General features: G+C 43.5%; 1 protein-coding gene across 9 annotated transcripts in view; it reads left to right on the plus strand.

Annotated features, from left to right (window-relative positions):
• The window catches only part of MPHOSPH9 (M-phase phosphoprotein 9), a 51,116-nt gene that overhangs the window by 22,218 nt on the left and 13,633 nt on the right, over positions 1–15,265 (plus strand). For 8 of the 9 annotated variants that reach the window (XM_011355723.2, XM_011355721.2, XM_023528178.1 and 5 more), the window contains 6 exons: positions 114–201; positions 1,625–1,840; positions 7,885–7,932; positions 8,656–8,720; positions 10,149–10,250; positions 14,798–14,932. In XM_011355723.2, coding sequence (XP_011354025.1) covers positions 114–201; positions 1,625–1,840; positions 7,885–7,932; positions 8,656–8,720; positions 10,149–10,250; positions 14,798–14,932 — 654 coding nt within the window. The remainder of the gene's footprint in view (positions 1–113; positions 202–1,624; positions 1,841–7,884; positions 7,933–8,655; positions 8,721–10,148; positions 10,251–14,797; positions 14,933–15,265) is intronic. The other variant, XM_023528179.1, reaches the window with a different exon arrangement.

A 15,265-nucleotide genomic window follows, 5' to 3' on the forward strand; every position in this document is an offset into this window, starting at 1 on the left:
ATTTTCCTAAAATGGCATCCTGAGTCTTAGCTGACATCAGTTACATTTATATAATACTTTAAAGGGAAAGGATTTTATCTTCTAATTGTTTCATTTCAATTTGTGGTTTTTAGATGTGGCCAATTAGATAGCGCTTTGAGCGAAGCTACTAGTCGTGTGAGAACACTTGAAAATAAGAATAACTTACTAGAAATAGAAGTGGTAAGTATTCTACTTTTTGTTGTTTTTCTAGTGGCTTAATGTTAACTTCAGCCTTAAAAAAACAAAAACAAAAACAAAAAACTTAAGCCTTTTTATTAAGTGAACTTTAAAGACAGATTAATATTTTCATAAAAACACTGATTGTGTTTTTTGTCTTCTCCTTTAGAATGTCTTTTTAAGTAAATTTATATTTCAAGTGCTGCTGGCTTCATATGATACTATGAACTTCTACCCTTTAAAATTTTAATTTTTTTATTGGGATACAATTAGTATATCATAAAACTCACCCTTTTAAAGTATACAATTCAGTAGGTTTTAGTATATTCACAGACTTGTGCGTACATCACCCTGATCAATATTAGAACATGTTTCAGTCAAAAAGAGACCCCGAACTCCTCAGCCATCACCCCTGCACGCTTCCTTCTCCCCAGCAACCACTACTCCACTTTCTGTTGCTGTGGATTTGCCTGTTCTGGACATTTGATGCACACGGAATCATACAATATGGGACTTCTTGTGTCTGGCGTCTTTCACTTGATGTTTTCAAGGTTTATTATGTGTTGTAGTGTGCGTCAGTATTTCATTCTTTTTTATGGACGAGTAATATTCCATTAAATAGATAGACCACATGTTATTTATCCATTCATCAAGTGATGGAGGTTTGGGTAGTTTGCACTTTTTGGCTATTCTGAGCAACAGTGCTGTGAACGTTTGTACAAGATTTTATGGGGATATGTTTTCCATTTTCTTAGATACCTAACAGGAAATGCATAAACTTAAATACATAACTTTTTCTTCATGTCTTACCAAGTTTTATCCTTTTACCCGTAACCTTATATAAACTGTTTTGGTGGAAGGTGTCATTTATGTTCCATGCACCATTTCTTTGTCTTTGATGTTCTTTTAGTTACCTTTGTCTCCTCTTAAACCGTAAACTCCATGAAGTCAAGGACCTGTCTTTCGTATTAATCTTGTATTTCTGCCACCCTAGTGCCTGGCACATAGTAATTGTTGAGTGAATATTAAACGCATCCCATGCATCTGGAATCTTCATAGTAAGTGAGAGAGTAGAGTAAGAAATGCTTTTTTGTTCGTAAATATTAACGAGGGGGCAACAAATTCCAGCTGTACTTTTAGAGTCATTTCTCTAATAGCTATGGTTATTGATCCTTCATTAAGGTGATCTGCAGGTGGGCCCTAGAATCGTGACTTAATGATAATCTCGTGGAGCTAATTATTCTAGCAGCTTAATCATTCTTAGCCTCCATCCCAGAATATAACAAAATATTAAATTTATTGATTTCCATTTGAATGTTTCGTTTTATTGCTTTTCTGTTTTAACACCCCCAATTTATGAGCTGCTATTGAGACATCTTTTTTTTAATTAAAAACAATTTATTAGCCTTGTCTCTTTGATTTGTAGAGTGATTTCAGAGAACGCTTCAGTGCAGCCAGCAGTGCCTCCAAAATTCTGCAGGAACGAATCGAGGAAATGCGAACAAGTAATAAAGACAAAGACAATACCATCATTCGACTGAAATCTAGACTGCAGGATTTAGAGGCAGCGTTTGAGAACGCTTACAAACTCTCAGATGACAAAGACGCTAGACTAAAACAAGAAAACAAAATGTTTCAAGATGTAAGTGACAAGCAGTGGTAACCTAATGACATAGTTGGCCGAAAGTAGTTTTAGATATTGTACTTTTATAAGCTCTTACGTCTTTTTCCGTGTTTATTTTTGTTTTACATAATTTTGCTGTAGCTGCAAGTATATGGCCTCCCGATGGTGTCAGTTAGGTCTTATCTTGAAGCAGGAAGTCAGCTTTGAGAACTATGGTGTCACTCCCACACGTTTCTGTCTCCAGCAGGTCACCTTTTGAGCTATCTTAGATCAACATCTGTGTGTCTGGCAGGGTAAAATGAACCAGATTTAGAACAGGTTTGATTGAATTTTTTCACTTCAGTCTAATTTCACTTAAAATTTGAATTTGTATAACATTGAAATTGGAGTAGGTTTCAGATTGTATATTTTTTTCTAAGTTTTTCTTAATATCCTTTGTCATAGTACATAAAAAATCTAAAAGCGTTTTAGCTGTCGAAAGTTTCTTCCTGAAAGCTTTGATTCTTGTTGCTTTGGTGTTTTAAATTTTATTTTCATGACGATACTACACAGAAATGGTTAAAATAGTGAAATCTCAAATGAAAAATAGCAGTTGTCTCTACCTCGCCTTACCTTAGATTCTCTCCCCCTTGAAGCCATTACTTCCAGCTCTTCTATTTCTTCTAGCATTTTCCCCATGTTTCTAAATAGCAAACACGTCGTTTCCTCTTTCTTTTTGTGTCAGTTCAGACATTGCATGTTGATCCTTCTGCGCAAGGTCACAGCGTAGCTTCCGCACACCATCACCCCCAGAACAAACACTTCCCCCTCCTCCCAGTGTGGTTAGTATGTTAAATTTATTTAAAGAAGCGTGTTTTACATTTTAACAACTCGGTAATTGGAATGCATCTTTACACCAGTGTCGTATTTTAATTGGCAACAGCATTTTTTTCTCTTTTAGTAGTAAGTGAAGTAATGGTCTGATTTTTAGTTAACGGTGTCTTAGATTTGAAATGCACTATATTGTCGTTTAGGTCGGTATTCGGCGTTGCTTACGTCTGCGTAAGTATCATTCAGAGCTGAGCCGCCGTGTACCGTGATTACATTTCCTCTCACAGCTTTTCTTTTTCCTAGAATAGTGATGGCCCTGCGTATCTGCCTAGCTTCCCGTACGCCTAGCACTTGCGCCCCATAGGTACCCTCCCGAGGCCCGACCCAAAGACGTCCTCAGACTTGTCTTTGCTTCTTTCCGTCACCGGATCTGTCACGTGTGGATCCTGTGCCTTCTCTCTCAGTTTAACTCTGTATGTCTCCTGAGAAAACGAATGCGTGAGAGACAAATTTTGGGACCTTCCGTATCTGAAAACTTTTATAGTTTCCAGTCACACTTTCCTTTTTAACAAAATACTTTAGTTTTTAGATGGTTTTATATTTAAGAAAAACTGAAACGATAATAGAGCGTTCCCATGTGTCTGCACTGTTTTCTGTTATTAACATTCTACGTTAGTGTGGCACATTTGCCACAATGGATGAACCAAACTGATACATCAGCATTAAGTAAACTCCACACTTTCTACTCACGTCCTTCGTCTTCACCTGATGTTCCTCCTATTCCAGGGTCCCGTCCAGGATATCATGTTACAGTTAGTCATCCTGGCTCCTTAGCTCTACTTGGCTGTTGACAGTTTCTTAGCCTTTTCTTATTTTTGATGACCCTGATGGTTCTGGGGAGCAGCGGTCAGGTCTTCTGCAGGGTGCCCCTTGGGGTTTGTCTGATCTTTTTCTCATGTTTGGATGGGGGTTACGGGTTATCAGGAAGAATCAGAGGCAAAGTGCCATTTTTGGTCCATCATTTCAATGAGTCCTATGTTTTTTATCCCTTTACAGACATTTTATTAAAGTTTCAGTATGCCATGTTTGGTTAGAACTTCACGTGGCTTCGATTATTACTGTTTACTCAGATATATTAATAGTATAATTTTAATGTGTGTGAGTACGTGAGCTGGTTTTTAAAGCTGCTTGTACTTTTTATTTCAACATAGTATCTGATTTACAGAAAGTTATAAAAATTATATAAAGAATTTCCATATACCCTTCACCTAGATTCTGAATGTGAATGTTTTACAGTATGTGCTTTATCATTGTCTACATAGAGATAAAAGATTTTTCTAAACTATTTGAGAGTAAGGAGTTTTAATGTACCTTTATCTGTAAATACTTTAAGTATTTTTCCTAAAAACAAAGATAGTCTTTTATATAACCAAAGCAAAATTTGAAATTAACATTAATAGTAGTCTTATTATTTATATACTTTATTCAGGTTTTGCAGATTATTTGTCTAGTGTTCTTTACACCAAAAGAAAAAACTGTTTCCCCCAGTTCAGGATCCAGGCCAGGATCGCAGGTTGCACTGAGTTGTCACATTTGTCTTGTCTCCTTTAATCTGGCACAGTTCTGCAGCTTTTCCTTGTCTCTTATCACCTTAGAACTTTTCGAAGGTCATAGACTAGTTATTTTATAGAACTGTGCCTTCTGTTTTGCCACATGTGACTATTTAAGTGCACATTGGTTACAGTTAAATAAATATAAAACTCAGTTCCTCACTTGCACGGGCACATTTCGGGTGCTCGAGGGTCACATACCGTTCGTTTTTGTCGTGGTTATTGTTTTGATGCTTGCTCTGTCATAGTTTTGGCCGGGGAAAACATGTCTGGCCGGCTCCTGTGTCCTTCGACGTGTTTCTGTCATCCTTTGAGCACGTCCGAACTTCCTGGCACAGCAAGATGTTCCGGGCTCATCTTGTATTTTCGCAGCCCCAGCCCCAAATCAGTCATTTTCCCAAGGAGTCCCGGTTCCTTTAAGTGGAACATGGTATTTAGAAATTAAGATCTGGGTATGTTCATTGCAACTGAGATGTCATTGTTTTTAATTATTCAAAAAAGAAAAAAACCCACCACAATTATTGACTTGCGTGGAGCAGCAAAGGCAAGCTAGGATGTTGTTTTCAGCCGAAATTACGTTAATGTTGTCAGCGGCGACACTGACTTTGTTTGCGTTTATCACTGCAGTTATTTTAAGCACGCAGGAGGGTAGAGAGAGTAACACGGACCTCGCACGTGCTAGCTATCTTAGATGCAGTCGAAACGCCATCTTCTGTCCCTCCCCTCCTGCCCTGCCGGTACCTGCGATGTCCAGTGTGCTCTTGGTCACTCCATGCCTTTCTTTTTGCTACGTGAGCATGTGTCCATAAACGGTAGAGAGTAATTTTTGTAAGTTCTTAAAGCATATGTGACCTGTGTTGCGCTGCACATACCGTGTCCTTTGCACACTGTTCCTGCGATTTATCACGCTCCAACACGTAGCTTTTATTCATTTTTATTTAAATGTTTATATATGAAATATTTCCAGTGTATAAGGATATGAAGAATAATATAACAAACATGTGGACCCACCATCTAGCTTAAGAATTAAAAAACTGCGGATGCAGTTGAAGTCCCCCGTGTCCCCTTTGCTGATCACCTCTGCCCTCTTAGGAGTGACCGAGGTGAATGGTGTGTGTGCCATTCCGTGTCTGTCTTTGTATGTGGCGTGTGTAGCTATGCGTAATTGGTGTTGTTTGTTTGGCACGTCGTAAAACCCTCTATAACTGCTATGTCCTATGTTTACTGTTCTGCAGCTTTTTCCATTGTAAGTTTTACGCCAGAGATCCAGGGGGCGCTCATTTGTTTTCACCCCTGTGGGGTATCCCATTGTGTGCCTCTCCCACAGTTCACTTGTCCATGTTCCCGTTGCTGGTTTCTTTTTACGGCCGTTCAAGCGGCACTACCGTGAGCATCCTTGTACGTGTCTCCCTGCGTAGCCGTGTTTTGGTACCTCTAAGGTGTCGCTCCACGTACCAGAGCTGCAAGACAAACGACTCCCAAACTGGCCATGTTACGCCCGCGGACTCTGGCCTGGGAACTCGGACCGGGCACAGGAGGACAGCTTGTTTCTGCTCCGCAGTGTCCAGGGCCTCAGCTGGAAACAGCATTGGGCTGCGGGCTGCCTGTTGGTGCTGTCGACTGAGCTGTGGGCCACAGTCCTCTCCATGTGGCTAGTTCAGCTTCACAGCATGATGGCTCAGTATCAAGGAGCAGCACCCTGAAGGGGCGTCCTTAACCGGAGTGCCTTTATGACCTAGCCTTGGAAATCATACAGCGTCACTTCTGTTTGTTAAGCCATCCCAAAGTCCCACCCAGGTTCAAGGTAAAAGATGCCACCTCTTGGGGCACAGCGAGGTTCTGGTGACAACTGAGACTTACAATACTGAGTCTTCCTGTACATGACCGTGAACATGGTTTATATCTATTTAAATCTTTAAAAAAAAGCCTCTCGCCAAAGTATTATATTTTCTTTTATTGAGTCCTTTTACATCCAGTGTTAAGTTTGTCCACGTAGGTACTACATTCTAGTATTTATGTATGTCTAAATAATGATTTTATATTATTTCTTGTATTTTCAACATCCATAATTATTGTGGATGAAGATTTATGTCCTTCACATGTCTTTTGGCTGAGCATAGAATTCCGGGTGTGTATTTTCTTTCCATCAGAATTTCGAAGACTTTGTCGCATTGTTTTATGTTGCTGGCGAGATACCTGAGGATGGAGCCTTTTCCTTTCTCCCCCGGTCCCACGGCTTTTGTTTCTTCTCTTTTTCCACCATCTATTTTATGTTAAAAGCCCTGTGTGCGTAGATGGGGCTTATTTTCTGGTGGCCGTCGCAGCCCATCGTAAAGTGAAGCACCAGCCCTTCGGTTGGGGGACCTCTGGATGTGAATATGTAGAAGTCTTTTCCGGAGGCGGTTCAGTTTTCTCAGAGTCTCTGGGCTCTGTCTGGGCCCTGTCAGCCAGGCCTTGGAGGCAGAGACCGAGGGGAGCCCAGGCGGTTTCTTTGAAGACTTTTCCTTGGTCATTTTCTCTTTTTATCCCTTCGCCTCCCTTTCTCTGTTACACTTGGGTTTCCAAGGTTGCATATTTCTCCCATGAATGCGGCCCATGGCCTGTTACCTGGCTGGACAGTTTCCTGCTGTATGGGACGGGGAAGGTCCTGGGTGCTGACCACTCTCTGAAGGACTGGCCAGTACCCTGTGGTCAGCCCTATGCTCCACCCTGTCCACTGACCCTGCGATTCAGGCCTGAGTCTCAGGGTTTGAAGAGATCAACCTGCTCACCATTGTCACCCCTACTTCAGGCACCAAGCTGTAGCCTCCTCTGCCTTGCTCCTTGCTCGTCTTCATTTAAATCTTTCACCTGTTGCTGTTACCTCTTTTGTTTTCTCTTTAACGGTTTCATTGTGAATTTAGTGGATCTCAGGATAAAAAGAAAATTCTGTGATGAATCTGTCTTCTTTAACTGGAAGTCTCACATACATATTTTTAAATAAGTTACCTAATTATACTTTACTCTGTGGAACTAACTTAGCAAGAAGTGTAGTATGCAACAGTTCAGAAGACAACGATGCAAGTAAATTTTAATCTTTTATAAGACTGCTTAAAGGATATTGACTACTACTTTTGCTTTTCTTTTTTTTGAAATATATTCAAACTTACAGAAAACTTGCAAGAACTGTGACATTCCTTTTACCTGGGATCACCAGTTAACATTTTGCCATATGCGCTTTATCATCCCCACCATATGTATGTGTTCACACATGCTTATCTTTATTTCTTGAACCATTGGAGAGTCAGTTGTAGACATCATGCCCCTTTACCCCTAATTTCCGGTATGTATTTCCTAAGAACAAGGGCCTTCTCTTACGTAGCCACAGAACAGTTATCAAAATACAGAAATCTGATAGTATCGTGATCCATACCCAAATTGCTCCTTTACGGCACTGTTTTCCCCAGGCCGGGATTCAGCCCAGGATCATGCTTTTATTTCCACTTATCTCTTCAGTTGCCTTTCATCTGAAACCGCGTCTTATCCTTTCTCCGTCGTGACATTGGCATTTTAAAATAGTTTAGGCAGTTATTTTATAGAGTATCTTTCAGTTGCTATTATAATGTTTAATTTTGTGATGCAATCCTTTGTTTTTCCTTGTAGCTTTTAGGAGAATATGAGTCCCTTGGAAAAGAACACGAGAGAGTGAAGGTAATAATGGCTCATCGTTCACATTCTGAACGTCCCGTGGGGGCTTCTCCCCTTCCTCGTCCCCGTCCACTCACTTGTCCTCTCTGTCAATATTCTTGTCTTCAAATATCCGCCCATTTAACTCACAGGTTTGTCAGTTTCGTTAATAAATTTTTATTGAGCGGCTATTGCATTTGAGGTGAGTTGAGATGAAGTTTTTGGAAGAGCGAGATACCATACAGATGTAAATGATTATTTAATACCCTTTAAATGCAAAACTTTGGTTTTTTTAAAGCACTGGCTTTTTGTGGGCTTGAGCTTATTGATTATGTTTTTGAATTCTTAAAGCTCTGTCTGGAAGCTACATCTATTTGTGTTCAGTGAACCCACAATAATGTAAGTGGGGTCCGAGTATTTCCGTTGCATAAAACACAGGGTTGAAATTACTTGGGTTGGTGAGGCGGCCTGCACAGCCAGGCAGCCAGGAGTTCTGGGCTCCAGGAGCCAGGTGTTGACATCTGAAATCTCACCATCGCAGGGGTTTGGCCATTTACTGAGGCTTTAGTCGAGTTTGTGGTTAAAATATGTCAGTTTTAACACTGGATTATTAGCAAAGCTAATATCGTACTTGATATCGTACTTTCCGAGTTCTTTGTAGCTCTCTCGTGTAGCCTTAGATTAGTTTTCTATTATGCACTTGAATATTTGTCTTCTGTTCTCTGAATTTCCCCTTTATTTTCATAGGATACATTAAATACAACTGAGAACAAATTGCTTGATGCACAAACTGAGATTTCTGATTTGAAAAGGTAAAATGATTTGTCTTACTAATACGCAAATACCTCTAATTGTCCTTTTAGCATTTAAGTAAGTGTCTATATTGAAGGAGATGAAAAGAAAATGGATTATTTTTTTGAGGACTTTTAAGCCCTTTGAGATTAGGTTTTATCCTAATCTTCCCTCATATAGAAATACATTTGATTTTAGCCAGGGTTTTTAAATGATTAGGATATGTTGGTGGTTGTGCCTGAGAGCTATGCATTTCCCCACACGTGTATTTTCTCAGCCGAGGTAAGATTTAAACGATGTTACACCATCGAAAAGAATTTTTAAGGAGCAGGTCTGGTTCACTGAGTTATTTTTATGCTCGAAAAAGAAAACTCCAAAAAGAAAACAGCGTTCACACCAGTTTTGTGGTCATTGCTTTCTGAAAGACCTGGTTTGGGGATCATATTCATGATCCGATTTGCTTCATTAGGTAAGAACAGAGTCATAAATAGTCCCGATGGCAGAATGGTCAGATGTCTCTAACTGGCTTCAGAAACGTACCGTTTTATATTTGGGGTTCTTACTGTGCTGGTCAGGACGTCTCCTAGGGGAGAGGACGCAGCTGTGTGGCTTTGTTCAGTCTTTGCCATGACACATTCAGACCTAAGGACAGCTTCCTTACCAGCTTGGTGGAAAGACCTGTTAGAGCTGTTCTTTCTCGAACGTTCCTTGCAACAGGGTGGTAAGAATTTAAGTTAAAAAGATGAGAGGAAGACGCATGCAAAGTTAACAAGAACAGAAGGAATGCAAGATATGCTCAGAACCATTAATTGGCCAGAGTACTTATTTTCTGTTGGTAAACTTGAAAATAGGCTTTTATTCTGAACATGGCACAAATTCGATGAGCTGCCTGTAGGTCGAGTTGTTGGGGATAATTTAGCCTTTGCATCTTTTAAAAATTAGGGTGTTCTTTTTAATAGCTCTGTTATTGGAAGTTAAGCCTGCTTCCTTTTCGTGAAAGTGTTACCTCTGTATATTTGTGAAATATATATACTTGTATATATTTTGTATGCATGAATATGTACATAGTAGCATTAAACACGTCAGCACTGCAATTTATTTAAGTACTCGAATTTTATTTTGTTTTTAGTTTATATATCGTATGTTTTGATCTGTAGTCAAATTAAATTTTTAAAGATTTTCTAGATTGAGTCCATTTGTTTCCTTTTCCTTCAGCGGTAGGGTATGAAGTGCCCCTCGGTAGAGTTCAGTGTCTTTGCCTTTCTCTATTCTCCCTGATTTTGTTCAGCTTTGTACAGTTAATGGTGGCATTTTACTGTGAAAAGGCTCGTGGACTTGCACCTCCTTTGTCACCCCTTTTCCAGAAGGGCCTGTTCCATAATTTGTAATTGAGCAATATTTTAAGTTTGTTGACATGTGCTTGAATTTATCTTACTCTTTTGATTCAGAACAGTTTCAAAACTGGAAGCTCAGGTCAAGCAAGCAGAGCACGAAAATAGGTTCGGCCTCCGCCGTGACTCTGGAGCTGCCACGAGGGCCCCGCGTGCCACGTAAGTCGTGCCGCTTCATCCTTGCAAGGCTGGAAATAGATGCGCCCTTCCGCCGAGCTCAGACACTCGTGTGTCTGCCTCAGAATGTCAGGGCTGCGGTCCTCATGGCTTTAGCTGGGGGTCCTCATGGCTTTAGCACCCTACCCTCCCAGGCAGGGTGCTGCCGCCCCGGTGTCGCAGGACCTCCTGTTCAGAGGACGAGCTGAGAGGAGGAAACAGAATCGGGTCGGTTTCTGGGTTTTTTGACTCTGCCCAGCCCTGTGACCTTAGGCAAATTACTTAATTTTTTGGACCTTGGTTTTATTTTCTGTAAGAACAAGGACACTGGGCCGGAACATCTCGAAAGGTCCTTTAGCTCTGAAATCCCAGAGATGATGTTCGCACGTTAGGTCGTACAGAGTTTTTGTTTAGTTTTTCAGACTTAGCTTCACTATAATCTGAGACCTCTTGATGATACATTTACAGAATGAGTTTTTTCAAGTCAGAATTGGTGTTTATTATGATTTTAGTATAAAAAAGTATTAAAGAGTAGATCACAACTTCATGGCGACATTTATTAGAAAAAGATGATTCAATTGCAAGTTTTAACCTAAGTCGTAACATGAGGAGCTTTCTCTAGATCTTTCTTAGTTAATCTTAGTAGAACATAGTGAATTACTTAAAGAAATAATGATGTAAGTAACTGAATTTGAACATTGAGAGACATCCAAAGGGAGGGCGGAGGCTGGGTCCAGGGAAGGCCTCCCGTGGAGGTGATGTGCAGGCAGAGGTGACGTAGGGGGAGTTGTTCGAGGGGGAGGTGTGGGGGGGCGGTGCGTCAGGCAGAGAGGCGGCCCTGCCGAGTCCTGAGGTGGGACCTGGCGTGGCGTGTTTGCAGAACCTGGAGGCCAGTGTGGCTTGTACACCCGGGCAGGGCGCAGCCGCCCCGGCATGCACTGCTTCGTGAGCCATTGTCAGAGCTTCGGGTTTTACTCCCGAGCCCCCTGGGAAGCCTTGGAGGACTTTCTGTAGTACAGCTCTGTCGTCTGCCTTCCATTTGTTTAACATACTACCATGAGGGGACGAAGAAAGGGAGGCACAGGGACCGGTGAGGCTACTGCAGGGCTGGGAGAGGGGGTGGTAGCTGTGGGTGGCCCTAGAAATGAGAGAGATTCTGGAGGTGGGGTCCACAGGACACGCAGGCGAGAAGAGGAGCTGTCAGGTAAGTCCTCCGTTTCTGTCTTGAATAGCTAAGGGTGCTGCGTTTCGAACTAGTGAAGAGATGGGAAGAGCAGACAATGGGGTAAATTTCAGAGTTTTCATCTTGGATATTTTAACTTGAGACCCATGTGACTTCTAAGCGGAAATCAAGCAGACAGTTATAAATTTGCGTTTGGAGCTCAGAAATAAGGCCTTAGGCTGGAGTTACCACTTCGGAGTTGTCTTTCTAGGTAGTGCTTAAAGCTGTAGGACGGAAGGCTGTTTAGTGAGAAGGGGGTCCAGGATCAAGCGCTGGAGAACACTGGCGTTTCCATGTCGAGAAGAGGAGGAGTTGGTAGAGGACCCTGAGGACAAGCTGCCAGGAAACTCCGAGGCGACCTGGAGCGGTCACGGGCGCTGACCGCTGCTGAGCAGGGAGGGTGGAGCCGGGGGTTCTCGAGGCCCCGAGCACAGTGCGGGTGCGGTGACACATGTGGACCCCAGTGGGGAGTCTGATGGAGAATGAAGGAGAACAGCCTCAGTGTGACATGTTCACGCGTGGCCCTGCGGAGTGTCGCAGTGCATACGCCACAGCGGGGTCGGGGAACCACAGCCCCCAGGCCAGGTCTAGCCTACCGCCTCTTCTCGTAAGTCCCGTGAGCCAAGACTTGTTTTTACATGTCTGAAAAAATTTTTAATATTTCATGACATGTGAAAATTACATGAAACTCAGATTTCGGTGTCCATAAATAAAGCCGTATTGGGACACAGCCAAGCTTATCCATTCACATAGTGTCTGTAGCCGCCTTGCACTGCAGTGGCAAAGTGGAAGAGCTGCGACAGACTGTCCGGCGCAGAAAACCTGAAATATTTACTATCTGGCTCTTCACAGGAAAAATTTGCCAACCCCTGAACTAGACTGGCAGCATGGTTTAATTTTAAAAACACGATATGGAGCAACAACAAAAAGTAATCGCAGGAGGAATAGGATACTATTTATATTGACTTCAGCATGTGACATGGTTCTACATGTTTTATGGGTTCATACAGATGTCGTAAAAGTATAAAAAGATGCAGGGAACACAGCATAAATTGAGTATAAATGGTAGCTTTGGGGGAGAATGACATTGCAGAGGTACACAGGGGACCTCAGCTGCATCTGTAGTGTTCCACTCTTGAAAAATCCAAAGGATATATATCAAAGGATCAGGATTTTATAAAGCAGGATGGTTGGTGTGTGAGTCTTATCTGTAGTCTGTGCATGCTTGAAACATCTCCTACTTTTACAGTGAATAGGGACCAATAAAGGAATATAAAGAACAACTACCGATCGATAAGAAAAAGGCAACTTCCTCAATAGAAAAGTGATAGAAGAATGTGAACAGGCAGTTCACAGACAAAGAAACCTAAATGGCTAATAAAAATGAAAAGGTGCTCATTTCACTAGTAATCATCAACATGCAAATTAAAACAGTAGCGGGAGATCACTCATGTCATCAGACATGCCAGACTCGAATCGAATCATTGTAAGTTTGGCAAAGATGTGAAGAAACAGGAACTCTCGAACTCGGTTGGACTGCAGACTGGAGAGCAATTTGGCAGCCTCAGTGACACTGCAGACCACACACCCAGAGTCCACGGTCCACTGGTAGACAGTGACCTGAGAGATTCTCCCACAGTTCACGGCAGCGCGGCTGAAGGGCGGTGGGTTAGAACGAAACGTCCCCAGCCAGAGCATAGAGACCGTGTGCTGTCGGCATGCTGTGGGGAGATGGCAGACACGCTGGCGCGCGACGTGTTCACAGGGATAAACCTCAACCGCGACGATGAGTAGGAAAAGCATTAAAAGGATGTGTACGTCGTGCCCTTTTTGTAATTAAAAAAATAACGTAATTTTATGTCTTCTGATGAGAAACAAATAGGGCAAGATGTTAAGACAGTACGAGTGAGTGCTTGGTTAGTATTCTTTGTAATTCCTTAGGAATGTTTGAAATGTTTCTTAAAAATGGGAAATGAGTGACGGGGTTGACACGACGATGGTTAAGAGAGGCAGCTCTTAGCGAGCTGGCTGTGGAAGGAGCGGCGGTGGGGGCGGGGCGGGCTCGGTTCCTGTCCCCTCTCTGAGGGCATCGCGAGGCTGTGTCCTGAGGTCAGGTCAGGTCTGGGCTGAGAGGTTTGAGGAGAGCGAGGAGTTGTCACTTGCTGAGTACAGAAGGGGTGTCGCCAGCAGTGTTGGGTGTCCATCTGCTTTTGCAGTGACACCCCAATCTGCATGGCTGAGTGACTGTTTTTTTTAGCAAAGCTCATTTGTAGGAGTAGAGACACTAAGAGTGAGGTCGCTGTGGTCACCAGGCTCGGGCTTCGCTGCCAGTCAGGTGTGACAGTGGGCCGGGAAGGGGGCAGGGCGGTGAGTGCCCGTCACCGGGAGAGCACACCCAGGCGGGCAGAGGAGGAACTGGTAACGCAAAGGAGGGTGATCCATGGAAAGTGGGGGGGGGCACACAGGCCTTGGGGACCACGTGCTGTGGTCGTGCGTGAGCACAGTGCCCGAAGAATCTGGAGTACCAGTTTCTTGAGCGGTGCATGCCCTGCTCACGACAAAGCCCAGTGAGTGTCCTTCGAGGGAGGTGACCAAGGAGGAAGGGTCAGGTCACTGGAGAGAGGTCCAGGCTGGCTCTGACGAGTGGACGCTGGCACTGCCCAGTGTGAGGGCGGGGTGGCTGTGGAGGTGAGCCGGGGTCTCGGCTGTAGTTGCTAGCCGCCTGGGGCATGGTCCTGTGAGCCCCAGCCGAGCAGGGTGTGCCTAAGGACGAGGCGAGGGACAGAGTCTGGGACAGGCCATTCAGTACCGTAGTGCCTGTCGCCCCATGCGCTTGTTTAAATGAACTCATATTTGAAAATTGGTTCTTCAGTCTCAGCAGGCATATTTCTGGGGTTCAGTGGCAGTGTGTGACATGTGGCTGCTGTATTGGGCTGTCCAGATAGCTTCTGTTTGGGCAGAAAGTTCTGTCAACAGTGCGGGTCTGGGGGGCCAGAAGGCGCTCTTTTGCTCCTGCCCTAAGCCGTGGTGGGGGGGCAGGTGTGAGGTGCCCCAGCGGGGCGTTGGGGTGTTCAGGGCTGTGGATGTGTGAGTACCTGAATCTTGAGATTCGGGAGCATCAGAAGTAAAACAGAAACGTAAAACAACAATTCAGTTTAATCTTAAGACCATACTACAGCATTCATATATCTAAAGTAAGATTGCGATATGCAGTGTTCATTTACTGTGCGTATGTACAAGTGTTTCAGAGCAGGTCATTTTCAGCGCGTGCTCAGTTAAGTTGAAGCCCAAACCTCGTAACGCCTCCGAACTGTCCCCGCTCGCACAGCACGCTGGCAGCCTCGGACGTCAGCAGGAGGAAGTGGCTGATACCAGGAGCGGAGTACTCCATCTTCACTGGCCAGCCTTTGGACATCCAGGACAGGAGAGTGGGTCACCAGCTGGAGGAAACCTGTGTTTCTGGGTGAGATAACTGTCACAGAAATTTTATTTAGGAAGCGTTACGTTTTTTTAGAGATCGCAATTGCCATTAAATGGTCAGAAAGGTATAAGGACCCGGCTCCTCGTTTCTGCAGTATCCTAATTTTAAAGACCTGAGTTTAGGGGACTTCACTTTCGTAGGCCGTGTAGAGCTTCCTGGCTCGTGTTCCTGGCCCAGTGGTGTGCCACACACGGGCTTCGAGAAGCCGACCTTCTCCCCCTCCAGATGCCCCAAGCCCCCACGAGTGACCATATCCGTTTACACCAGGGCGCTGTATGTAAAGATGACGTTTCTGTATGTGTGTGAAAAGGCTGG

The sequence above is a fragment of the Pteropus vampyrus genome, unplaced genomic scaffold, assembly GCF_000151845.1.
Source record: "Pteropus vampyrus isolate Shadow unplaced genomic scaffold, Pvam_2.0 Scaffold23, whole genome shotgun sequence".
NCBI lineage: Eukaryota > Metazoa > Chordata > Mammalia > Chiroptera > Pteropodidae > Pteropus > Pteropus vampyrus.